This window comes from Eumetopias jubatus, unplaced genomic scaffold (genome assembly GCF_037043125.1).
Source record: "Eumetopias jubatus isolate StellerSeaLion01/CBP00866 unplaced genomic scaffold, mEumJub1_p1.0 scaffold_8, whole genome shotgun sequence".
NCBI lineage: Eukaryota > Metazoa > Chordata > Mammalia > Carnivora > Otariidae > Eumetopias > Eumetopias jubatus.
In genome coordinates this window covers 91,665,764-91,693,393 of record NW_028274814.1, presented here as the reverse complement: position 1 = coordinate 91,693,393, position 27,630 = coordinate 91,665,764, and the positions used below count along the sequence as shown (strand labels likewise).

At 41.8% G+C, this 27,630-nt stretch overlaps 1 protein-coding gene and 1 long non-coding RNA gene across 2 annotated transcripts in view; one reads left to right on the top strand and one right to left on the bottom strand.

The window, feature by feature from the left end:
* The window catches only part of WIF1 (Wnt inhibitory factor 1), a 67,073-nt gene extending 61,890 nt beyond the window's left edge, over window positions 1-5,183 (top strand). The window contains exons 8-10 of the mRNA XM_028110924.2: window positions 328-423; window positions 1,135-1,230; window positions 4,334-5,183. Coding sequence (XP_027966725.1) covers window positions 328-423; window positions 1,135-1,230; window positions 4,334-4,455 — 314 coding nt within the window. The 3' untranslated portion in view covers window positions 4,456-5,183. The remainder of the gene's footprint in view (window positions 1-327; window positions 424-1,134; window positions 1,231-4,333) is intronic.
* On the bottom strand, window positions 2,379-27,294 carry LOC114215025 (uncharacterized). The gene is made up of 3 exons (XR_015768713.1): window positions 26,263-27,294; window positions 18,514-18,740; window positions 2,379-4,789 (listed from the first exon to the last, which is right to left on the bottom strand). It is a non-coding gene; the product is annotated as an uncharacterized LOC114215025 (long non-coding RNA).
* Between the last annotated feature and the right edge of the window lie 336 nt (window positions 27,295-27,630).

Genomic DNA, 27,630 nt, shown 5'->3' with positions numbered 1-27,630 from the left:
TGGGAATAGCTGCCATTTAAAAGCATTTATCCTCCGGGCGCCTGGGTGGCTCAGTCGGTTAAGCATCTGCCTTGGGCTCAGGTCATGATCCCAGGGTCCTGGGATCGAGCCCTGCATTGGGCTTCTGCTCAGTGGGGAGCCTGCTTCTCCCTCTCCTTCTCCTGCTCCCCCTGCTTGTGCTCTCTCACTCTGTCAAATAAATAAAATCTTTAAAAAAAAAAAAAAAAGCATTTACCCTCTCAAATCCCTGCAATTCCTTTGAAAAATGTGATGACCTCTGAATGAAGCACTGAGTTCCTTGCTTATTTGCATTCCCCTCTGTTTCAGGCAAATGCCCACAGCCCTGTCGAAATGGAGGTAAATGCATTGGTAAAAGCAAATGTAAGTGCTCCAAAGGTTACCAAGGAGACCTCTGTTCAAAGCGTAAGTACCCATCCACAGAATCAGCCCAGGCTTAGGGATCTCCTCCTACACAACTTCTGGACCTACTGCATGTTGCCTAAGCATCACAATGAACCTTTCTTCACGGACATCTGTGTTTCCTTTATCTAGAACAAAGACATTGTCTGAAACCCATGCATGTGAAAACACAGACACATTCACATGCAAGCAACTCAGCTTTTTAACTATCCGGGGTTTTCTTAAGGAAAATGAGCTTCCATTCCAGCAGTTTCCGAGTCCTACTGAGCATCTTTTGTGATTGAGAAGCATCAACTTTAGTTTGCCATCTCTCTTGGGCCTTTTTCCAAAAAGTCCCAAACTGACTTATAGCTGGAGATTGGCTTAGAAAAAACAACAACAACAACAAGGAATGAAGCCCAAAATAAAACACATTCGTTTTTTTTTAAAGCTCTTTTCTTTCTTTTTTTTTTTTTTTTAATTTGAGACAGAGAGAGAGCACAAGTGGGGAGGAGGGTCAGAGAGAGAGGGAGAAGCAGACTCCCGCTGAGCAGGGAGCCCGATGTGGGGCTCGATCCCAGGACCCTGGGACCATGACCTGAGCCAAAGGCAGATGCTTAACCGACTGAGCCACCCAGGCGCCCCAATAAAACACATTCTAAAGAACTGCAGGAAAAGCAGCTAATTCTGAACAATGAAAGCTCAGAAAACACTTTCTATCTCCTCCGATTCTAGCTGTCTGCGAGCCTGGCTGTGGTACCCACGGAACCTGCCACGAGCCCAACCAATGCCAATGTCAGGAAGGCTGGCACGGAAGAAACTGCAATAAAAGTGAGTGAGTGGAAGGCGTTGGGAGAGCCCACCTCTAACTTGTCTTGGCTCCTGGGGCTAATGGATAACCCATAGCTCAGCCCTGCTTTCCGTGTTAGTAAAAGCAGCTTCCCCCTCTCTGCCTCCTCTCCTCGGTGCTCCCCCCTGGCCCCCTCAACTCTTTAAACCTTTGAGTCTAAGTTTTAGTGTCTAAGGGCAATGCAGCTGTGTAAATTATCAGCACATCTATAAAACAGCTACGCGGCTCTTTTCTAAGTGAAATCAGTAATTCGGGTTGATTTGGTCATACAGTGTGGTAGCTATGAAAGAAATAACAAGTATAAGAGTTTAAACCACATATATAGATCTATTTGGCTATGTTTTTATCCTTCAAGATCTATCTGTGAGCATATAAAACATGAAGAATTTTGCTCTTTTAAGATCATTAAATGTTATTGGTTATGGTATATTTTAAATAAGATCTTTTGAGGCCAAAAAAAAAAAAAAAAGAAAGAAAGAAAGGAAAGGTCTATGGAGTATGGGAGAGAGCTTATACTGGAGTTGTGCTTTTTAAAATAAATTTACTGACTACCCAAAATGAGCTAGCTGTAGAGATGATAAACCACTGGCCTGTTTTCGACACAAAATGAAGCTGGTTAAATTCAACCATTTCATTTTGATTGATATCTTCTCTGTTCCAAGCAGGAATCCAGGCGTTGGAGACCTGCCAGTGAGCAGACAGAAAATGCCCTGCCTGGTGGAGCCCAGGTTCTAGCGGGAAGGACAGTCAGTGAGCAAGGGAACGAGCTAAACATTGTGGTTTTGGTACATCTGGCAGCTAGCATTCCATCTCCTAGGTGTGGGCCCAGCTCCACTTTTCCTTTGAGGGAAGGAAGGCTTCAGTCATACAATAGCCTTCAAATGCGGAAGTTCAGATTGTGCCTGTCACAGTGAGTTTCCAAAATAATGGACACAAATGGAACAGATCACCTTCACATCCAATGTTTTTCTAGATCCGCAATCTCCAAAGGGTGGTCCATGTAGCCCAGGGAGTATGGAAATGATCAGTTAGGCGATGGAAAAGACGGATTTGACGATAGTTTTATATTTTATGTTATTTTATTATATTTATATATAAACATATATAAAAATATATTTACATATCTCGATCCCAAATCTCTAATTTTTGTGCGTATTTTGTAATGTTCACATTATATTATTATGATGTATACCTAATATATTTATATGTAGGTATGCGTGACTTTTTATTTGTTAGTTTTAAGGCTGGTTGGTGTCTGGCCTAGGCTACACTAAGCCATTGACTGGAGTCTTGTCAGGCGCTAAATTGACTAGATGGTAGATTGAATTGGCTTCAGGTGGGTGTAGCTTAACAAGTTAAGCTCCTCTGGAAAATAATTCTTTCCCCAGATAGTAATGGCTGAATGGTATCCCTGCAGGGACACACTTGGGGGAAGCTTTTGGGGGGCTAAAAGACCTGTGGAAAACTAACCATTTCTAGAGACACTTTGGGAGAGAGTAAACCAAATCCTTATGCCACTCTTAACTCAGGATGCAAGTAACTTTTGAGACATCCTCGGGCCTAGGAATGGGCTGAGGTCACACTATTCATCCCAGGAGTCAGTTACAGAGATCTTCAGGGACCCATATTTGGGACCTGGTGACCAAGAGTGATGGCTGAGAGTACAGCAGTCACGCCTCCAAAAAGAAGGCAAGTCAGGGGCCCTTCGGTGGCATCGATAAGCAATTCGGACAGGTCCACCAGCCCCCACCCACCGGCACTTCTTGACCTGCTGCTGAGAGTTTTGTCATCAATGTACCTTCCTCAGATCAAGGCGTTGCCTCAAGAATATACCCCGGTGCCTGATTAAAATGCAAATGTGTTGTCCAACAGAGGCCACCCAACCATTTTGTACATTAGCTTAGAGAATCAGAAAGAGGTTTATTTTGACCAGGAGGAGGTGACGAGGAAGCGCCGAGGCACGGAGTTCTGCTGAGAACAGACTCCCAGCGAGGTGACACTCTGGGAGGTCTCGGGCACCCAGACATGTTACTGGGGAGGAGGACATTGGAGACAGACTTCCTGGCTGAGGCTCACCCTCGCCAGCAGGGAGGTTCGGGCTTCATGGGTGGCGGGGAGAACAGCAGGGTAGGGATTTACTCCAGCGCATTGTTGGCTCATGTTCTGGCTGTTCCTTGAGCTACTAGCCTACATACTGACAATTCAAAGAAACACGTTCAGGAACAAAGTATTCTGTTCTCAGTAGTTACTTAATGGCATGCTTGCATTAAAAAACCACAGGGAACAAATGGAATGCCAAACTCGACTCTTAATGCACAGGAAGATGGAGGCAGATTTTTTAAATGTGATTGCCGTCTTGGATCCGTTTTAGGAAATCAGTAGAAATGAGTCAGTGCCCCAAGCACCTCCAGAAGTTCACAAGTAGGAGAAAGGGAGGTCTGAAGCTATGGAAATTAGTGCTACCATCCACTTAAACTAAGCTGCAAATGGATAGATGCTGGCCATGACTGAAACTGACAAATCCCCACTGATAAGGAACCCACTCAAACCATAACCCTTCTCTAAAATGTATCATGGAAGTCCTTACTTCTTACAAAATTCCCATTTTGTATAAATGCAATAGCCACACTTGATTGTGTGATCGATATGAAGAGTGGGGCGTGTTCTGGATCAATACAATCGAGGCTGGTTTTGCAACTCAGTGAAAATGATCAAATCCTATGCAGGTGCATCCCTGCTTTGGGGACCTCGGTGCCACATCCTTACCAGACCTTGGGTGGAGAAAATCCTTCATTCGAGCACATCCATCCAAACTTTGCATCAAGAGTTTCTGCATGGCCAAAATCTATACTGAGTCAGAGCTTCGATGGAAGCCAGATTTGATGGAGTTCCTAAAATGGGTTTCTTTTTTAGGAGAGATCTTGAACCTGTAACATCTCTTCATTCAGGTGGCTTTTTGTGGTGGCTGTGGTCTTTCACTCTGGGTTGAAAAGGGAAAATGGATTTCATTTGAATGGTTAATAATGAATCTGAAGAGCCTGTTTTTGTAGTTTCTTTTCTTTTAAGCTGTGAATAATTTTACAGGGTACGGAGCCAGCCTCATGCACGCCCTGAGGCCAGCAAGCACCCGGCTCAGGCAGCGCACGCCTTCACTTAAAAAGGCTGAGGAGCGACAGGACCCACCTGAATCCAATTACATCTGGTGAACTCCGACATCTGAAACGTTTTAAGTTACACCAAGTTCATAGCCTTTGTTAACCTTTCATGTGTTGAATGTTCAAATAATGTTCATTACAGTTAAGAATACTGGCCTGAATTTTATTAGCTTCATTATAAATCACTGAGCTGATATTTACTCTTCCTTTTAAGTTTTCTAAGTATGTCTGTAGCGGGATGGTATAGATTTCTTGTTTCAGTGCTTTGGAACAGATTTGATGTTATGTCAGTTGATCAGGTTAAAATTGTGTCTTTTCAGTTGCGTAGCTGGCAAATAATTTCCAAAATCACAATGCACTCGTGGTGTCGAGGGGCTAGGGAACACTGGAGAAGGTAAATAGAACAAAAATGCATAAATCAAGGGTTTGGATGGAGCAGTTAACCGCATTGAAGTTACAACATTTCTAATTTTACTGTCATGTGTTTAGACATTTGTCACATTTTTTAAATTCCTCTTGTTCTTAAACTCTCAATACAATATATTTTGACCTTCCCATGATTCCAGAGAATTCAGTATTGAAAGAATGAAAGAAGAAAGAAAAAAAAGAAAGAACATTGTGGCAGTGGCATTTAACAATATAATATATTGTAAACACAATAAAATAGGGAATATAATGTATGGACTTTTGGCATTGGCTTGAAGCAATATAATATATTGTAAACAAAACACAGCTCTTACATAATGAACATTTTATACTGTTTGTATAAAATAAAGGTGCTGCTTTAGTTTTCTGAGGGTTGTATGGAGTGGTCTGTGCATGTGCTATCTTATGGAAATAAAGTCGGTTGCAGTGAAAACTGCAGTATCATAAAAAAGAGAAGATATTCTATTCTCTGACCTAGTCTGGCTCCCCAGGCCCACCTGGGGAGCCCTCTGTCCCTGCTCCAGCCACGCAGCGCTACACTCTGGGCACTGCCTAAGACCTTCCTAGGTTTGTCAGCTCCCATTTAGTTGGCACTGCTTTCAAGAAGTCCTCTCTAACTAGAATGTGTTGAATAGCCCTTTAGTGGGAGGCTTCCTAAGACTTTCTAAAAGTGTCAGAATGTGGCAAATGACAGGAGCTACCTACCATTTATTAAAAACCTGTTGGTTCCCAAGAACATGATAGCGTGTTGTCTTACAATCCAGTGAGGAAGGTATCATCGTGCCCTTTTATAGATAAGAAAACTGAGGTAGGGAGATACGTAGCAATTTACCCAAGATCACACTTGAGAGGGACAGGTTTGAATTCATGTCACCTGGCTCCGAAGACTTAACACTAGGCAGTTTCCCCACCTTCCTTTTGCTCAGCAAGTGCAGTAGAACACAAAACTCCACAAATCCCAGGCAGATACTTTCCAATATATTTTAGTCTCCTCATTCTCCCAAGGAAATGTGGACTTTATGTTATAGATAATCTAAAGCCTATACGTTTCTCTTTGGGCAATGGCATAATGACTTGTGTGGTTCGGGGATGTGACGTGTTATGGGAAGTGACCAAGGGAGGGGCTGGAAGCAGAGTGAACACGTCTTATTGTGGCGCTGGGCCACGGCGGTCTTCCTCCTCCAAGTAGCCAGAGCCCAGAATGCAGCTTCTGCTCACGTAGACTTGGCGAAGCAGGCCAGGAGCCAAGGAGCTCACCCTGGGGATCCCAATATGAGAACCAACTGATTTAAGACTTGGAACTAAAAGTCCAGATGTTTGATAATGAGGATTTAAGACGGTGACAGAAAGTTAAGTTTGGGGATAGGATAATAATACTAATAGCTAACACTTAAATAGTACTTAGCTTATTCTAAGCACTTTACCTCATGGATGAGTAATAAAATGGCGGGGAAGTTAGACTGAAGGCAGCATGATGAACCACAATAGTCTACATTGATCATCTCCCAACCATTTGGACTCTACACTCCATTAGAAATTTCTGAGCACATACTCCTACATGTGACTATTATTTATTTACATATTTAACTGGTATGCTTTATAAAAGCCAGAAACGTGGAAGAGATAAAAACATGAATAGAAGCTCTAATGTTTTCTCCACTCATCCAGAAGACAGTTTTATGTACGCCCTGGAGTACACACCCTCACAGGAGAACTCAGCCTAGGAGGAGAGAGAGTAGGATCCAAAATGGCTTTAGAACCAGAGTCTGCACTCAAGAAGGACTTCAAACGTAAGCAAGGGCCTGGGTCACTGACTGAATGTAGGGTTCTAGAGAGGAATCTGAACAGTGATGTAAGTGACTAAGAAGGAAGAAGTACGGGCAGCGGTGAGGGTTTCCAGAGATGCTGAGTTTCATACTGAAGATGTTGAGTTTAATGTGCCCTTGGGACATCTCGGGGGAAATGTGTGATAGGCAACTGGAAATACTGTTATTAGGAGGTTAGTCTGATAATTTATTGATTATTAGTTTTACTATAAGTGAATAGTACTAACTCTATATTAAATTACTTTTAATATCAATATACATAACAGCTTTATTTGGTGAGGTGCAGTACAATTCACCTGTGTTTTATTGTGTCTTTACTTTGTTTTAAAGATTTTATTGATTTCTTGGAGAGAGAGAGAACTCACGAGCAGGGGTTGGGAGGGCAGTGGGAGAGGGAGGAGCAGTCTCCCTGCTGAGCAGAGAGTCTGATGTGGGGGCTCGATCCCAGGACCCTGGGATCATGACCTGAGCCGAAGGCAGACGCTTAACGACTGAACCACCGAGGCGCCCCTTTATTGTCTTTAGATCCTGTATAGTTAATACCATTTGCTGCTTTCCTGTTTCTATGTTTATTTGTATAACAATATAGCCTTTACTATTTGGCAGATTAATTGAGCACTTCCTCCCTCTCTCCCCCATATGTATTATGAATCTTCATCCAAAACGTGCCCTTCGGTTACTTTGTCAATTTCTGTAGTATCACAACAATGGAGGCCAGCTCTTGAAACAAAGGCCAATAATAAGGAATATGAAATAATTGCTGTTACTCTTATGAAGCAACCACAAGAGAGGAGAAGGGAGAGGAAGAAGAAAAAGGAGGAAGAGAAAGAGGAGGGGGGGCGCCTGGGGGGCTCAGCCAGGTGAGCCTCTGACTCTTGATTTCAGCTCAGGCCATGATCTCAGGGTCATGAGACTGAGCCCTGCTTTGGACTCCGGGCTGAGCCTGGAGCCCACTTGGGATTCTCCCTCCCTCTCCCTCTGCTCCTGCCCCCACCCCTGAAAGAGGAGGAGAATATTTATATAAAATACTTCTAAACAATAATTTAAAAGCTAAAAGAGTAGGGAGTTAAGGTGGCCTGAGAAGATGTATACTGTTTGACAAGATAAAGTAAGTAGGAAAAATTAGGCAAGAGGAAATAAAGGCTAAACAAGAAAATGGGCCCGGGAATGAAGTTAAGACAGAAGGCGTACGGGAACTCCTGCACGCTTGTGAGAGGTATGTGGACAGCACATTTAGCTCTAAGTCCTGCTCCAGCCACCTCAAAGAGGAAACCGGCACTGGTTATGAGTCCCAAAGACTATAAACCCAAAAACTAATCAGTTCCTCAGGAGAAGTTCAGCTATATAAGGCACTTACATTATTAGGGCTCGATCAAGGTAGGAAGGTCTGTGGGAAAGCTGCTTTGGCCTCCCTTCCCGTCAATAGTCTTTAAAATAACTCCTCCACATTTATTTACAGAGGAGCTGCTTAAAGACGTTTAAAAAAAAAAAAAAAAGGGTTGCTGACAGGGTTCAGCTTCTCATCCAGTATCCCAGGCAATTTGTCTCCGGTCCTAAAATTCCATGCCCCACCCAGCAAACAAAAGATCTCCAGTTAAATCCAGCCAAGATGCTCAGAGGGAAGTTTATGGAGCATACGGCTACTTGATCATGCTCCTTGAAATTCCTAGCACCTCCCCAAGTGGCTTCTCCAAACAGTCCCTTTAACTATATATAGTACTCCTCCTAAAGCAAGTTTTGGTAACGGGATTTTTTTCTCATCTCATTCCCTGTCCGGTGACCCTTACGATGCAATTCTAGCTTGCTGGGCTAGGCAGCGCCCCGGCTGAGCTAGCCCTTCTGTCAGCTCTCATTGATAGTGGAGAGCAGTGTCTCCCGGGGGTTCTCGCACGGAGGCCCAAGGGCCATGCGTGACACATGCTCTCAGGAGTATCGACAGAGTAACCACAGATAGCACTATTTCTTTCCATGCTCGTCAAGAAGGTGCAAATCATCACAGTGAAGGGTAGTTTCATGAAAGCTTTTCTACCAAAGTAAGGGAGGAAGAGGGCATAGGGTGAGGTGAGCAATTTTTAAATTAGTTAAATGAGAAACATTGCCATTTCAGAAGAATTTCCTGAGGCAATAAAAAAGAAAGACAAGGAAAGAAAACAAAGGACTATCCAAAGACAGGAGTTTCATCATCATAATTTTTAGGCAGTTTATGCAAGTGGTGCAAATATAAAAGTTTAATAAACCTATTGAATAAATGTCCTCCATATGGCTCAACATAAAAAATAGAAACAGTCTACAGGAAACTGACATCATAAAACAAAGTACTCAGGTGTTCGGTAAGACTTTTTTTTTTTAATTCTACTATAGACTCCAGTGGAAATTGATTTTCACCTATTTACTGGTTTATTGTTAATAAGAATCTAGGAATTACAAATGAAAAATAATTTTTATTGAGCTTTGGCATTGCAAAGCTTTTCCCAGGTAACACATTTCCCTTCCTGATCATGTTTGGCTGGCACAACTGTTGAAATTACCTGACATTTCTCAAAAGTCCAGACCAAGAGAAAGCCTTGGGACGACAAATAATCCATACAATCCACAGGAGGACCATTGAAGGTTGACTCACCACAGAGTGAATATCAACTTCCCATTCTGGTGACCATGACACTGAGCATGGTGTTGAGGCTGCGTCTGGGGCCATAGGTGGGAGAGAAGAGCAAGAGGGAAGTGGAGAGCCTTGGTCAACAATAATCCAAGAGGAGACTAGCTGTCTCATTGGAGGGGCCCAGAACAAGATGAAAATATGGGTCCCCTTGTTCAAAAAGCATTAAGAATATCACCATGGTGAGCACAGGGCATTAAGCCCGGGGTCTTTCTCCATGCAAGGGCTGTGTGCAACTGCACAGTTCGCACATCCATGAAGCTGGCCCTGTCCGGGAGCAAGTTCTTAGGTCCGTGGATAAGAAAGCCTAGGTAAAATGCAAAACATCTGCCTCTCCTTGGGCACTGGCCAGATAAGCTCTTTGGTGCCTGTCCCTCTTTCAACTTCAAAACCCAAACCTTGAGAATGGAAGACTCATTCACCATCAAACCAGGTAAGTCAGTGACCATTTACTGAATGGCTTTTGTATTAATACTGCAAACACAAAAATAGGGAAGAAAATATGGGGTAAATTAAGGGGACAAAATGTATTGCTTTATACTTCAGTCCAATCAAGTTCTTTGAACCTCAGTTACTGCCTAAGAAAGAATTTGTAGCTTTCAGTTAGAGCTCACAAGGGAAAGATATTTTTCAGAATTTTGTGAACAATCTATTTTAACCAAAGCGATAATCTTGGGTTTTTCCAACTTATAACTGCTGTTCTTTATTAGAAGACAGAAAGGCAGAGACCTGGCTGGAATTGGGATCGAAAGCTTTGTTTTTGAAATTAAATTCATCTCCACCCAAGGAAGCTTGATTCAGTGAAGAGCCTTATGACATTCTCCAGAAACCCCAAAGACAAATATCCCCAAAAGCCCTCACTTCAAGGAAACACCCAAAACTAATTTGTGATTATTTTCTACTTTGTAAAGATGAATATTTGCTCCTCTTTAAGCCTAAAACACTCTGGGAAGGAGCAGAAGCGAAGCCAATTATGGGCCCCTAGTCCATTGGGCGCCATGTTGATTAATCAATCCTTGGCTTGTGTCACAAGAGCTAAACTCCAAGAATTTAAAAGCCACTCTGCTTTTCAGTCATGTGGATATTCTGCCCTGGCTTGTTTATTTGGATTACATACTACTTGGTTTCTAAACTGAACCCAGACTGGGAAGGCAGCATATGATGAAGCCGAGATGGGCCTTAAGGTAGCAGTCATCCTGGCTTCACATTTAAGACACCCTTGAAATGATGATGTGAACACAGGTTATTCCATGACAACTTGTCTCAGTGTAAGTGGCTACAAATGTGCTAAAGGAAATTACTAGCAGTTGTGACTTCAGGAAAAAAAAAAGGGACCTTTGAAACAAAGCGTCTGGTTGAAATTGAAGCAAGTTCTAGCTTCCCTGGCCTCACCCAGCGTCCACTTCTATGTGTGCACCAGTCCAGGGTGACATTCCTCGGAGGGACATTACTGAGAGTTGTAACAGAATGGAGTAAATAGGAGAACCAAGAAGGTGGTGTTCTGGTGATGAACTGGCCAAACACGGAAGTAGCATTCCAAAATTTCCAGAGAAGCTTTCTCTGGAAATTTTGGTTCATGGCATCTCTGTCAGGGGGTTATTAGTTCAAAGGCAAAACTGAAGCTAGGGTTTGCTGAAGATCACAAAACAATTTATTATTGCTAATAATAACCCCTGGTGTGGGGATTCCAAACTCATTCCCGAAGAACACCAATTGTCCAAGAGGTTAACATGATGTATGTGAAAACGGGATTCTGAGGCCAAGTAAGTCTCAGAGATGGGTAGTTCCATGAAATCAGGAAGTTGTCTTTCTAGTAGTGCTGCCCAGAGCCTTTACCACCCTATCGTGCGTTGTGCATCCCCAAGAGGGGACTAATACGCAGCCTTCCCCAAATTTACTTCATCAAAGAGAACTTTCTTCCCTAAAGCATTTCCCGGGGAATAAAATTTTACACAGCAGTTTGTGGTGCACAGTCCCAGAATACTTCGGACTCTCTGAAGTTGAGTCTTTACTACACTCTTTTTTTTCTTTAGAATTTTTAATGTTATTCTATCTGTTTGGAGCTAATTCAAGGAAAACTGAAACTTACAACTTATAACACAAAGAACTTCCAGGTTAACTAGTGAATCAACTGGTTTTATGTAGTTTGTTTATTTTTCCCCTACATATTCCAGAATAAATTGATCTGTTAGATTCTAGCTTTACTCACTTAAAGGAGTATTAGAAAAACACTTTAATTATTCTAAGTATTTTAAAATTAAAATAAAAGTTTACAACTTATGGAACTAGTTTCATCAACAAAGGATAAAGGGATCATTATAATGAATTCATTTTCTAGGGGTTTAAGCAGCATCCGACATTGAGGGAGCCCATGTGAACTACCCAGCTAAAGCACTTCTTTAAGTCAGTTGTCTTTGGACTGTGTTTATGGTGATTCATAAATTCTTGATCTCCACATTGCTTCTTAACTATTACCCAACTTTAAATCAGAAGTGGAGATGTCAGGCAGAGAACAAAAGGTCACCATCTAAAAACTAACAGGGAGCAGGGTGTAACAGGAAGAACAGCAGACTGGAATGAAGAGACCCAAGCTTCAACTCTGCCACTGGCAGGCTGGTGGTTCTTACCCAAGATCCCCAAAGTGGGGCTTAAGCTAGATGCTGCCCTCCTCATGCCACTCTGGGCCTTTTCTTTATTCCTAACATGTGGCTCCCAAGCCCAAAGTGCTTTGAATGCATCAAGCATTCTGATAAAGAGATGGAGAAGCTATCATCTCCTCCATTTTGCTACCAATTCGGTGCTGTTCTTGGGTGCCCAGGCTCTTAAATTTGAGTCTCTTCTAACAGTAATTAGTCATCCCTGGGGACAAGAGAGGATCCTAGGTTAGTGCCAGGGCTTTCCCAGGGTAATGGGAAAAGTACCCTAATTTCAGCATTTATAAGAGCTCAATAGTCAAAATAATAGCAGTAGCAGTAGAAATCAGCTCACACTTATATACTATTTGCTGTGTGCTGGGCTTTGGTCCAAGTTCCTTATATACATTAATTTAAATAAACTGGAGTCAGTTTATACCAGCTCGTGAGAAAGTGTCAGTTGTTAAGTTTTTGGGAATTTCTGAGCCAGTTGTTAAACACAGCCATGATTAAATAATTAAATAAATTATTTTTAAAAACAAGGTTAGGGGCGTCTGGGTGGCTCAGTTGGTTAAGCGACTGCCTTCAGCTCGGGATGATCCCAGCGTCCTGGGATCGAGCCCTGCATTGGGCTCCCTGCTCGGCAGGGAGCCTGCTTCTCCCTCTCCCTCTGTCTGCCGCTCTGCCTACTTGTGCTCTCTCTCTATCTCTGTTAAATGGATAAATAAAAATCTTTAAAAATAAATAAATAAATAAATAAATAAATAAAATAAAAACAAGGTTAACAAATGCTCAAAATGAACCTCTCCCTAATTATTTTACTACATTTTACTATTATCTACATTCTTGAGGTTATTTCAGTGCATTGTAACTGTGTTAGAGGAAATATTATGTCATGGTACACTACTGTACATCTCTTTCCAACTCCATATTCAGTGATGCTACCTTGAAGCCTTCAACTTGTCCATGGAGGGAGCATTTACACCACAGAGATTGGCAAATGCTACACATCAAGAGAGGTGGGTGTTAAACCTTTACGATTTAATCCTTACAAAAACTTTATGAGGTTTGTACAATTATTATTTCCATTATTTAGTTAGGGATCCCATGCACAAAAAGGTTAAATGACATGCCCAGAACCACACAGCTAGTTAGTGGCAAAGCCAGTCCTTGAACACAGGCAATCTGGTTCCAAAATCTATTCTATGATTATAGGCAGTTACATTGATTTGGGTACAACAGAAAATAAAGTACACTCAAAAATGGCTGATATATAATTCCTTCCCAGATGGAAAGAAAAAAACGTCCACTATATAGTAAGGGCAGTCAAACAGAGTTCCTAGAACTTCAGTGGCTGAAAATGAATGACTGAATGAATCTGTGAATGCACTTCATCCATTTCCAAAGGAATTGGAAACCTCTCTCTCTTCTGGATCCGGGCCTATGTTTATGACCTCTCAGTATGCTGTGTTTCAGCTTCTACTCTTGCTCCATTCAGCCACCATTTTAAGCAATTAATTGTATTAGTTTCCTGTGGCTGTTGTAACAAATTATCAGAAATTTAGTAGCTTAAAGGGAATTTATTCTCACTGTTCTGGAGGCCAGAAGTCCAAAGTCAGTGTCACTGAGCTGAAATGAGGTGTTGTCAGGGCCATACTCCTTCTGGAAGATGGAAGGAAGAATTTGGTGTTTGCTTCTTCCAGCTTTTGGTAGCTGTCAGCATTCCTTGGCTTGTGGCCACTTGTCTCTCTGCTCTGTGTTCACATAGTCTTCTCCTCTGGGTATCTGCATGCAATCTCCCTCTCCCCCTCTCCACTTCTAGTGGTACTTGTGACAGCATTTAGGACCTGCCTGCCTATTCCAGGAGGCGCTCCTCCTCTCAAGAAGAGCTCCTCCTAACATCTTTTGCCATGTAAGATCATATTCACAGGTTCCAGGGACGGTGACGTGGGTAATATCTTTGGAGCCACCATTCAGCCCACTACAGCCATCATCATTAATGACCACAATCCTATTCTATGCTGATGGTTGGAATTACAAGGGGCTACAAGCAGCATTGTTGTCTGCAAAAAGTCTACAGCTTATAGAGAAAGAACTCATACAAAGAAGCAATCACATGGAATGTTAAATTGGACACTGATGTGGAAACACTTTGGCAGTTTCTTAAATAGTTAGATATTCTCACCATATGATGCAGCAATTCCATTCCTCGGTACATACCCAAGAGAAATTAAAGCATACGTCCACACAAAGACTTACACAGTAGCGTTCAGAGCAGCACTATTCATAATAGCCAAAAGGTGGAAACAGCCCAAATGTCCACCAACTGGTGAATGACAAATACAATACGGTATATACAAAAAATGGAACACTATTTAGCAATAAAAAGGAATGAAATACTGACACATACTACAACACAGATGAAGTTCATGCTAAGTGAAAGAAGCCAGATACAAAAGATCGCATTTTATATGACTCCATTTTTATGACATGCCCAGGAAAGGAAAATCTATAGAGATAGAAAGCAGATACCCGGTTTTCTGAACCTGGCAGGTGGGAAGCAAGGATTGACTATTGACAAACAAGAGGGGTCTCACTGGATAATGCAACTGTTTCAAAACCAGATTTTGGTGATGGTTGCACAATTCAGTAAACTCACTAAAAATCATTGAATTGTACACTTAAAATGGATGACTTTTCATGGTACGCAAATTATACTTCAATAAAATTATTTTTTTAAGTAAATAATAGCATAAGACTACATATGCTAAGGGTAAAGTGAATGATGGAAAGGTTGAGAATTCTACTGACAGAGCAAATCATCAGACAAAGCATGATCTTGGGCTGGCAGATGAGCAAAATTAGGGAGAGGACCTGCCCAGGGGTGCCATGGAAAAGGTTAGGTTTGGGTCTAGCCTCTGAGGTCAACAGTGTCATACTTTCTCTGCCCCTTTCATGGACCTCCTGCTCACCCTCCCTTGGCCTGCTGCCTAAAGGCCCAGGGGTCCTGTGGTCCAGTGCACTTCTTCCACCTTAGCTTGGCCCAAGATGGGTAGCCTCAAAACACGTCACACACACACCCCCCACTTCCACATATGTAGCTCTGAGCCAAGCTTGCTGGGACCTCCTCCCTCAGAAGAAAGATGTTCTGGGAGACAATCTAGTCGGAACCTTCCAAAACAGAATGATGATCCATGTCCCTTTGGATCCATCCTACAATATTTCCTATGGGCTTTCTCTCAAAAAGGATGACAGGAACCTCCAGGCTTCTGTTGTTTAGCTCTGATGAACCATTCACATTGTTGCAAACATTCCGTAAAAATGATGATTTTCCATATATTTGGAAATAAACCAGGCACTCTACCCTAACCTCAGCTTAACTAAGAAAGAAATTTTTCTTTCACAAAACTATTAGTGATTTAAAAAAAAAATCTCTGAAAGACCTTAGGACAGACTTCGAAATTAGATATCTACTGTCAAATTGCAATCTAACAGGATTACAGGTTAGTCTTTGGTCTCAAGTCACATGTTAGAAATGTGTGAAGGCTATCATTTGGGGAAATACAGTTTATAATATATACTCTGATGATAATCTCTCTGGGGCCCCAAAGATGATAGTTAACCACTTCATCAGCTTGATGAGGGGATAACACGGAATGTGCAGGGACCAGCACACACAAGGTAGAACCCAATAAATGATGATGATAATGGGTATTATCACTCTTTAAATAAAAAGAAAAAGAAGAGGAAAAGTAAATACCCAACAATCATTTGAAAGGTAAATGATATTTAAACCAAAATGGGACACCATTTTTCAGTCATTCCAACACAGTACAAGTGTTGGAAAAAATGTGAAGCCACAAAGCCACAGGAATGACCATCCACTGCTAGTGGGGCTATACACTGATACGACCAAGTTAGAAAGGGGTTTCACATTATCTTGAAAAGTTGAACATACACAGCCTCTAAGAAACAGCAATTCCATACCCCAGAGAGACTTTGCATATAATGCCTCAGGAATCATTAGCAAGAATGTTTGAAGCAATGTTGCTTATAATACCAAAGAGTTAGAAACAGCCCCACTGCCCATTGACAGTACACTGGATAAATAAATGGCATATACACAAACAACGAATCATGGAACACTACATCAGAAACTAATGATGTAATGTATAGTGATTAACATAACATAATAAAAGAAAAAAATAAATGGTATATACACAAAAGGGAATACTATTCAGCAGTAAAAACAAATGAACTATAGCTGCAGAAATCAAATATTGGTGAATATGAAACACAATGTTGAAGTGTAGAAAACTACACACAGTATGACTCCATTTCCAAAAGAGACAAAATTAAATAATATGCCATTTGGGGACACATAAAAAACAATGGTTTCTTTGTGAAGGTGCTGAGCATAGGGATCGGGAGGAGCTCATTAGGGTTTCAAAAGAATCTATGTTGTACCATTTCTTAAGCTGGGTGGTAGGTTCGGCTGTTTATTTTATTTCTCTAAGCATAGTATCTTGCTATGCACAGATTATTCCTAATAAAAATAAACCCTAATATTCACAACAGAAAAATCAATAATAAATGTGATCAGGTAATCCCCAAAAGAAGATATGTCCATGACTAGTAAACCAATTTTTAAATCTTCAAATTTAGTAGCAAATAGTTGTAAAATTTTTTACAGTAAATTTTTTAAATGAGTAGTATTTTTCATCAATCAGATTGGCAAAGGTATTTTTTAAATAATATTTAATGCATACGTTAATGCAAAAAGATGGACAGTTATACTGTGCTGCTCAAAGTGTACATCAGAACAGCTTTAGGGCGCCTGGGTGGCTCAGTCAGTTAAGCATCCAATTCTTGGTCTCGGCTCAGGTCATGATCTGAGGGTCACGAGATCTCAGGATAGAGCCACGTGTCAGGCTCACTCTGGGCGTGGAGCCTGCTTAAGATTCTCTCTCTCCTTCTGCCTCTGCCCCTCCCTTGCGCTCACTCTTTCTCAAAATAAAAAAAAAAAAGAACAACTTTTCTAAAAGGTTACTAAACAATACCTATCAAGAAGGCTTAGCATTTGCTTCTTGGACTCAGTATCAGAAGGTCACAAGAGATTCAGTCAAAGATTTAGATTCAATACAGCATTGTTCACAATAGCCAAAAATGCAAAACCTTTATCCATTCATTTGACAAACATTTACTGGACACCTACCATGTGCCAAGTATTGTTTTGGGCACCTGCAATACTTTAGTGAACAAAGTTGACAAAAATCTTTACCCTCATGGAATTTACATTATACAGGGAAGAATCAATACTAAACAGTAAACTTAGTAAATAGCTAAAGTAAAATAGTACATGAGAGAATAGATGCTTGAAGAAAAAGAAAAAGCAGAACAAAATAAGAGGGATCAGGAGTGGCTTTCCAGCCAGAGGAGGAGGAACAGGTTGCTTCACTAAGAAGAGGACATTTGAGCTAAGTTTCAAAGGAGGTGTGATATCTAGATAGTGGGTCCTTGGGCACTGGAGGCAGAGGAAACAGCTGGTGCAGATGTCACTCAAATGACAGCCTGTCTGGCAATCAGAGAACAGTAGAGAGTCTAGTGTGTCTGGAGAAGCCTGAGCAGGTGGAGGAGTAGGAGAGGAAGCCGGAGACCCAAGAGAAAAGTGTGCGGGGCAGTTATGAAAGGCTTCAAAGGACTTAACTCTCAGCAAAATAGGGAGACTTTGCTGGGTTTGGAGCAGAGAGCCATGCTGTGTCATATTTTTCAAGGATCCAAGTGTTCAAACAATAAGGAAATAACTAAATAAATTACAGTAAATTTGGTGCTTGTTTATAGTAAGAGCTCAGAAAATATTTAGAGGACAGATGACTACAGTAAATTTGGTGCTTGTTTATAGTAAGAGCTCAGAAAATATTTAGAGGACAGATGACTACAGTAAATTTGGTGCTTGTTTATAGTAAGAGCTCAGAAAATATTTAGAGGACAGATGACTATAATGGAATATTATAGTCCATGTCCAACCATTAAAACTATAACTTCAAAGAATATTCAGTGACCTAGGGGCACCTGGGTGTCTCCATCATTTAAGCATCTGACTTCAGCTCAGGTCATGATCCCAGGGTCCTGAGATTGAGTCCTGCATCGGGCTCCCTGCTCAGCAGGAGAGTCTGCTTCTCCCTCTCCCCTCTGCTCCTTACCCCTGCTCGTGCTTTCTGTCTGTCTCTCGCTCGCTCATTCTTTCTCTCAAATAAATAAATAAAATATTTTTTAAAAATATTCAGTGACCTGGAAAAATGCTTATCACGAACATTAAATGAAAAAAAAATCTGATTAAGAAGTTGCATGTACGTTGCAACTCCAACTTTGGAGATAGATAACAGAAACAAAAGTAGATAAAAATTATAAGGAAATACCATCAAATATGAGATGGTTTTAAGTAATTGGTGAAATTATAGATGTTTTCATAGCATTTGTATTTTCATGTATTTCTGAATTTTCTATACTAAAACATATTACTCTTATAATAGGAACAAAAAATAAATGCGATTTTTTAAAAACCTACCACAACTACATGGTATGACTTCTAGGGTGAACGTCTGGAAATATGTCCATTGATCAGAATCGTTAGATTTGTTCTGGGTTCGTGGGAAAATGGAAGGTGTTTGATTCATTGGCCGAATTTAGCAGCAAGCAGCCTGTAGTTCATCAGCGTGGCTGTCACCAGTAGTTCAATAAACCCATTGGAATCACTACAGAAGAATGTCTAATGGGATCATGGAAACAATCTGGCTGGTAAAAAAAACACATGATTAAAAAGTCATTACATTATCTACCAGGCAGGAGAAGAATTGCCTAATTTAACCACGAAAGTCACTACAAAAGACCAAAATAATTACAGTGTAAATGGATACCCAAAATAAGGGTTCATTTGATTTTAATGATACCTTGAAAGAAAATTATGGGTGCAGGGTGAGTTTGCCAGAATCACGTAAAACAGCTCATTAGCACCCTTACTGGACTGAATTGACTGCTCGTTCGGATCTGAGGCAGCACCCTGTCCCCCCCCCCAACAACCGGAACTCCTTCTTGTTAATTTCATTCTGGTGTCTGGGTCTGCTGTCTTCAGATGCCTGCGACTCACTGAAGGCATGCCGGAGGACAGGTTTCCCCTGAGATGCAGCTCCTTTTAAGTTCCTACAAGGCTCAATTTGTAGCAGCATTTCATCCTTCTGTAGCCAAGAACATGTTGAGCCATCAGAAAAATGTGGTAATTTGGTCCATGAGGCATATGGAGTGATGAACAAGAGTCCTGAAGAGAACCCGAGGTGGGATTTCCACAAAACATTTGGAATGCTCCCAGAAACTTGCTTTCCCTTCCTAAAAAGAAGGGTGGGTGGCTGCCCTTTCCTGAAGAGCTGGAGCATGTCCTTGTACAAGGGCATCTTCAAATCCAAAGCGTCTTACCCAGCAATGACGGCTGCAGAGCTAAGTAGTTGCTCATTTACTTAATCAGGTGCTAAAGTTCAAAGGGGAGTCAGTCCCTGCACTAAGTGAATCGGGGGCACCTGGGTGGCTCAGTCAGTTAAGCACTTGCCTTCAGCTCAGGTCATGGTTCCGGAGTCCTGGGATCAAGCCCTGCATCAGGCTCCTTGCTCAGTGGGGAGCCTGCTTCTCCCTCTGCCCGCTGCTCCTCCTCTCTCTCCCCCCGCCCCGTCTCTCAAATAAATAAATAAATAATATTTTTAAAAAAGAAGTGAATCATTGCAGAGGAAAAGTGGATCATTTGTTACCCTTCTACAGGACAGAGGGTGTTGTGGGAATACAATGAAGAGGCCTGAGCTAGGGAGGGGAAAGGTGGTTATGTTTCCTTGGACAAGAAATGCCTCAAGTTAATTCCAAACAAGTTAGGTGGACAAGAAGACAATGGGATCGTTCATATGATGTCTGCCACAAAATACTCTGAAAATTAGCCCAATATTGCTGGGCTTTATTGTTATTGCTGTTGTTTTGTTTTTATGAAACCAGCTTTTCCCTCTAGTTACAATCCATGCTCAGCATGAAGTTCTTGTATTTCACTGGTTTGAGATGACAAGTCCTACAATTCCCAAGGTCGTGTTAAAAAAAAAAAAACACTCAACCTGAGTAAATTTTAAGATTGACTTGGCTTTACTCAATGATTCATGAATCAGCAGCATCCCATTTAGCAAGCGGAAAAGAGCTCCCAGGAGCTATACAAAATGGAAGACTTTCTAGGCAGAAGGAGGCAAGGCAATGAAGTTGTTCTAGGAAAGAATGGATTGGTTCAGGCAGGGTCACTTGTGGAAGAAATGTTGATAACAGCATTGCAACGGATGTTCTGTGTTAGGACCCCTGATTAAGCATCTCAAATAGGAAAAAAGGCCCAAAACCTGGCCCCAAACTCCTGAGGAGTGCCTTCGGGTAGATAGGATCTTTCTGAGGTAGAAAAAAATGAAGGACCCTGGAAAAAGCAGGAGTGCTGTGTGGGTGTGATCGGAATGGGAAGGCAGTGCCACTGGAAGACCCACCAGGCCAGCTCCCCGGGGCTAGGGGTGGGGTTTGGGGGGGAGGGGTGTAATGGAAATAGAATGCCGCCCCTTCCTCACCCCAACCCTCTCCACAGCAACAGTGTAGCCCAGCTCTTGGGTGTGACCAGGGTCCCTCTGAAAGAAGGAGTTGTGGCAGCCTGGGTTTTCCAGCGATTCTCCTAACTGAGAGCTACAAACTAAAGGCAGGGTCATCTTCTCACTGAAGCCATTACCCGCCTCTTCCATCCTCCTCAACCAAGATGGATTGGCCAGGGTTACCTGAATTAGTAACAAGACTTATGGTAAATACTTCCCTGAAAACTATGATAAAAAGAATCAGATATTTCTCCTTACTGGTCTGAAGGGATATCTCTTTCTCAGTTAGAAGTCAAAGGATATGAGTGAACCATCTAAATAGCAGAATATGATAAGTGTTTTAAACAACTATGTTGACTGCATTCTTCTGGGCCAAAAGGTGGGGGAAACCTCTTCCGCCCCCTCCTTTCCCCCTCCTTTCTCTTTCCTTCCTTTCCTGAAGAATTCACTCCCAAAGCCATGAGGTGGGGCAGACCAAATATATTAAGGATGATGGAAGCCAAGTCTCTCCTTGTCAAAGGAGGAAGCTACAAATATGAACCTTGAGATGTTGGCATTGAATTAGAATCAGGGGTATGGATGTGAACTCGTGGTTTTCCATATAAAAGCTAACTATAGAAATAAAGATTGTGGGGGGGCGGGCACGTGTGTGTGCGTATGTGTGTTACTCCTTGGAAAAATGGCTCATTCCCCGGCTGGAGCAGGAAAAAACAAGACAAGCCTGGAACATCTTATGCTGGGAAACACAGCACTCAAAGAATGATTAAGACATGTCAAAGGACACAGAATCCAACTTGAAGGGGGTCCATTGACCAAACTGAGGGACAATTAAATTAGAGCATCTAATGCAGTATAGCCCACTGAATACATAGGAAGGAAACGAGGAGTCCTTACAGACTTAATAAACGAATAAATTGAAAGTTTGATGATGAATGGGCTATTTACATAGTTTCAGATTAATGCCCCCTGAATACATGTGAGTAACTATACAGTAGGGAAGCCAGGTGCACACCACCTTAATCACATCATCAAAGTGAACATTACCAGTCACTGGACAAATTAAAACCCCGTGCATCCAAAACCCCGATGCCATGCAAGAACATAGCCTCGCTTCTGTGACTTCCCTGCCAAAAAGGAATAACCAAAATCTAATCATGACAAAACAGCAGACAAACCCAAATTGAGGGACAGTCTACTAAACAACCAGCCTATAATATTTTAAAGTTATGAAAATCAAGGTAAAGATTGCAAATTTGCTGCCGGATAAGGAAACCAAAGAGGCATGATAACGAAATGGCGTGCATCATTCTGAACTGGATCTCTTCGCCATGAAGGATGTTTATTGAGGCAGTTGGTGAAACTGTAGCGGAGACTAAAATGTAGACCGTAGTGACATATGTCTGTTCATTTCCTGACTGAGATGGCTGTACGGTGGCCACAGAGGGCAAAGTTCTTGTTGGTTGTGTGCAATATGCATTCAAGTATTTAGAGATGAGGGGCATCAGGTTGGCAACTTATTCTCAGCCAGTTCAGAAAACATGGTTTTTATGCAAAAACCGATGGTTTTTATGTCATCGTTGCAAACTTTCTGTAAGTCTGTGATTGTTTACAAGAAATTTTAAGTATTTTTTTAAGATTTTATTTATTTATTTGACAGAGAGACAGAGAGAGAGCACAGGCAGGGGGGGCGGCAGGCAGAGGGAGAAGCAGGCTCCCTGCTGAGCAGGGAGCCAGATGCGGGACTCGATCCCAGGACCCTGGGATCATGACCTGAGCTGAAGGCAGCCACTTAACCGAATGAACCACCCAGGCACCCTTAAGTATTTTTTTAAATATGTCCTGTGATGACAACGAAAATACCAGACAGCAAGGCTCTCCTACAAATACCAGAGGGCCTGGCTGTTCTACCCACTCTGAGTAAGACAGAACCTTCTGGAGCTGTTCTGTGGGTTCCTCCAGAGCAGCTGGGTCTCTACCCTTGAAGTCTGGTTTTCTCTCCACCATGGAGCTCTTGTCCCAGATGATTTACCTTTGTGATTAGCATGGCTTCTCCAGGCTTAAAAATCCATCCTGTGCTAAAGAGAACTTAAAATACAAAAGGCCAGGCACCTGTTCATTGAATTTCCTTTGCCAAGTAGCACAGAATTGTTGCTACTAGCTGACATCTGTAAGCTGTGTGTGTACAGTGGCTCACTGGTCAGAAGCCAAAACTTCTGAAGGACGACAAATGGCTGGTGCTAGGACACCAGGAGAAAGCTATTCCTTCTTTTATTTTCCATTGAACAAGTATTTATCAAGTAGTTAATTTGAGCCAGACATTGTGCTCAAAGAAGGGGACAGAGCCAAGAATAAAAACCCAATCTTTCCCCTCAAGGACAGTACAACCTAGGGTACTTTCTAAAGATCACATTTTCTATATTGAACAGTAACATATACACACAAAGCATGCAAATCATAATTGTACTGCTCCATGAATTTTCATGAACCAAACACACCTGCATAATGAGCACCCAAATCAAGAAAGAGAACATTACCACCTCCTAGAAGCATTGTTGCTCTTTCCAAACACTACCACTCCTCCCTGACCTCCTGATTTTTAGCAAAGCCTAGTTTTGCTGGCAGATCTTCACTTTTAAAGGAGATTTCAAGGAGGACACCTAAGTCCTGGTTCTTCCAGAATGGAATTTCTCCTCCTGGGGACCCGGATCGTCCAGTGCTAACATTATCTCTTTGCACAGTGACTTGATTCTGCTTCTCCATAGTGCTGGGATTTGCTGATTAATGGTCATAATTTGAGCTTTGCCTGGTATGGACCTGGATGATAATACCCCTATGAAAGAGGTTGAGCAGAACTGCTGAATTTGGTTGCCAGCAGGGGGTCCCTTTCTTTAGACCAGATGCAACATGGCAGGATACAGCAAGCATCCATCTCATACAAAGGCCTAGTGGCAGCCCTGCATGTATGAGTTGTTTGGGTTGGCAAAGTGAGTGGAGAGGCATAGGGAGCTTTATCCATGGCAATTCAATTCATGGGCTTGCACGATTCTCAGGCATCCTCAAAAGAACCCAGCCCTTGCTTCTTTAATAGGAGGCCTTAAGAAATACCTCCCTAATTTCCCGTGGTGGTGCTGCCCCCTTGGGGCTGCTCACTTGTATGTCAGAAGATCCCACCTCTTCTCAGGGACTGTTAAATTCAAGTGCCCTTTCATTTGTGTAAGAGAAAGCCCCATAGAGCTCAAAAGGAAGGAGGTGTATATCCTCAGCTAGGCCAGTTAAAGTATCTCTAGTTTTTAAAGAAATTTTGAGCGGTTGCAGGGCTGTTGAACCCCTCTCATCCTGAGGGCTGCCCAGAGACAGAGTCCATTCCTCATGGAGGTCAGTTTCCTCCTTCATCAATCATTTCCTCACATTCTTCTCTTTTCCCTCCCACTCTGACCTGTTCTTTCTTTTTACTTTTCTCTTCTTTTCCTTCCTATCTGTTTCCTCTCACTCCATTATTGTTTCTAAGGCTTCTACTTGGGTCTCATCATTTGCAATCATATAAAGAACAGAGAGAAAGGAAGACAACTCTTCCTCCAGAAGAGTGGTAAGAAGGAGGAGAACGCTCCTATAGATGGCAATGTTCCGTCACATGCATTTAGCAAATAAAAACTAGAGACACATATTGCCATTGCAGGGAAAGAAAAATTTCTCCTCTACATTTGGGTCTTTGGCTGGGCCTAAGAATTAAACTGACATGAGACAGATTAACAGGAGGAAAAGCATACAAGTTCTATTTTTTTATACTTGTACATTGGAGCCTTCACAAAGAAAAATGAAGAAGCAAACAAGCAGCTAGAGTCAAACACTTCCACATGAAGTTAGACAAGGAGTACTAAATTGTGAGCACATGACAAGGCAAAGGTGCTTAGGCTTGGGTAGTTAATTATGGAGAGGCGACTAGAAAGATTGGATTAGTTTAATAGGTTTGTTTGCACAAATTTCTCTTGGCCTCGGCTCCTCATCCCTGGTGATTAGAATGTTTCTTTTCTTCTCGTGTAGGTGGGACATCTTCCACTTGGGCAACCCATCTCCTGCTTTCAGGAGGAAAAAGGAAGGGTGCCCTCCACGCATCTGCTGTTTCTCAAGTGTCTTTAACTCAAAATAATCAATATGCCGGAACAGCGTATTTTGGGGGTGGTGTCTTCTAAACTCTTTCACTGTATAGGAAATGTTTTACATGACGTTTTCCTTTTAAAGAGAATTTTGAGGAAGTTGCCAGAAGGGATGACTAAGAGTCCTGTCCATGGGGAGGAATAAGATGAACTTCAATCTATAGACTATTCAATTTGAGGGCATTTCCAGAACTTAGAGGGCCCTGAAAAGTCATCCAACCCAAAGCCTTCATTTTACAGATTAGAAGGCAGTCCCAGAGATGCTGATCTGCTTAAGGTCGCACAGGTAGCCAGTAGCAGGAACCCACATCTGAAATGTCCCAGTATAGTGCTCTTTCTGTTGAGAGTGTTCTTGTAAATTGGAAAAACACACAGACCAACTTCCTCATAGGTGTCCTGCTGAAGTGGCAAGCTTCGCCAAGTTGAAAAGTTAAAAATTATAGTATCATTTGTGAAAGCATCCAACAGAACTTAATCCAGCCTTCAGAAAGCACGATATAAAGGAATCCTCTTCCTTACTACCTTAAATTACGGGCAGCACATTTAGCGATCTTTCCCTAACTTGTTTAGGAGGTGTTGAAACTTTTCCGAGGAGTCCTATCTTTTTGTCTTCCTGTGGTTTGTTTGAAATTCATTACCCTCTTTCATCCTCTGTGATCCCTTTCTCTCCCTCCTCTTTCTTGGCCCTTCTACCCCACCCCAGCCCAGGTCAAATCTGAAGGATCTGCTAGGGGAATATCACAGTCACCAAGGACTCATCATCATCATCAAGATTGATCCCATATGGTGTCTACAAAGATGAGGGGTGAGGCCACGGTGCTTGCAAACTCCACAGGGATGATGTGGGAACACAACCCCTTTTGTCTTCATTCCCAACCCCTGAGATGAGCTCAGTCTGCTAGAACCAAGAATTTCTACTCCCCTGGCTTCACTAGAGCTTCCAGCCATGTTTTTTCCATTTCTTCAACTGCATTTCAAGAGCAGTGGGATTCAGGGGTTTGAAAAGCTTTTAAAAATACATTTCATGTGATCTCGTGCCTACAGAATTCATTCTCCAATTTACCTTTGAGCTCTTGCCTATTCTTACTAATTCAATTGTTCCTTTTGTGTCTATAAATTATATTTGGATTTTTTTTTCCTTCCCTCCAGTTTGTTTAGTTCCCAGGATAGAAGAATTCTCATCTCAGGCTCTAATTACAGCCCCAGCACTAATCTATCATTTGTTTCCAAAATGCTTGAAGAGGTGTCTCACTGAGTTCTTCCCTTTCAAGCTGGCCTCTCAGAATGTTAGTGGAGATTTCCAGAAGCTTCTTCCATTCACCATGTGTTGATTTGAAATCTGAATGTTTTCCCCCAAGTTATGCGCTACAATGGAGGCAGGGAGCCACAAAAGACGAAGCACACGCCAACATTATCCTTATAGCACTGGCGCTTGAAGCTTCTTGTCTTCAACTACAAAATGACAGCTATTAATAAGATTTGAGTTTATTTCTTTTAAAGAAAGAAGTGACTTACTGTCTGGTTTCTTCTCATCATCTTTGGCCAGCTGTGTTTGGAGAAGCCAGGAAAGACTTGCTGAAGAAGGAAGATCTGTCTGGTTCAACTAATTGCTTGCCCAGTTACCCAAGCATTACGACTCACGCCAATGGCCACAATATTGAAGAATCAGCCAGAAATGGACATGAAAGAGAAAGGAAATATAAAAGCAACTCTACTCTAGTAAACTGCATGGCATTCAAGGAGGGGAAAGACAAACAACTCAAAACACAACCTTAAAATGTGCTCAGCAAGAAACAAACTGCCCACTGGGGGCCTCTGGAACTTCCTTCTGAGGCAAAGTTCAATTATACACTGAAGTACTGAAGGCCAGACCATGGTGAAGGAGAGCAGGCTCTCTCACCTTGTGGAATGCAGCTATGAAAAAGATTTATCACGTATCTGATGGGCTTGCCACATGTCGAAGACTAACTTTTATTTTATCAATTTTTCCCTTTCTTTCTCCCCACCCTGACACACAAAAAAATTGTAATTGTGGTGACAGGAAAATGTCTGTAATAATTTTAACATATGCAAGATTACCCAAGAGGTATTATCATATGTAGGTGGTTTCGGAATTTCATTAATCCACAATCTAGGAATGTGATATTGTATAGATTGTACTTCTTTACAGTACAAAGACAGTGAATTCTTAACAGACACTAAAGGACAGTCCTTCTTTTTCCAGCATGCTCCTCACATTTCTCCAGCTGAGTTGTTCAAATGCAGAAAAGTAACTTGTTGGATACTCAGCTACCAGCTTCTTATCCAGATCCCCTTCAGAAAACAAGTAAATTCTGTTTGCATGAAGCTTACAAAAAATAGGATTAGGAGCAAGACATTATATTAAATTAACTGATTGGGCAGGAATGGCCTTGTTAATTTCCCTTTGTTAGATTTGCTCTACAAACTTCAATTTCAAAGATGTGAAACATATATATAGACAGTTCAACTCAGTGATATGAGTTGAACTGTCTCTGCAGGGTAGGCCAGGCAAATCCCTGCAGTGAATTTCCTGGGATGGCCATTTACAGCTGTCTTCTTTTTTTTTTTTTTAATTTTTTATTGTTATGATAATCACCATACATTACATCATTAGTTTTTGATGTAGTGTTCCATGATTCATTGTTTGTGCATGACACCCAGTGCTCCATGCAGAACATGCCCTCTTTAATACCCATCACCAGGCTAACCCATCCTCCCACCCCCCTCCCCTCTAGAACCTTCAGTTTGTTTTTCAGAGTCTATCGTCTCTCATGGTTCGTCTCCCCCTCCGACTCCCCCCCCTTCATTCTTCCCTTCCTGCTATCTTCTTCTTCCTTTTTTTTTTTAACATGTATTATTTGT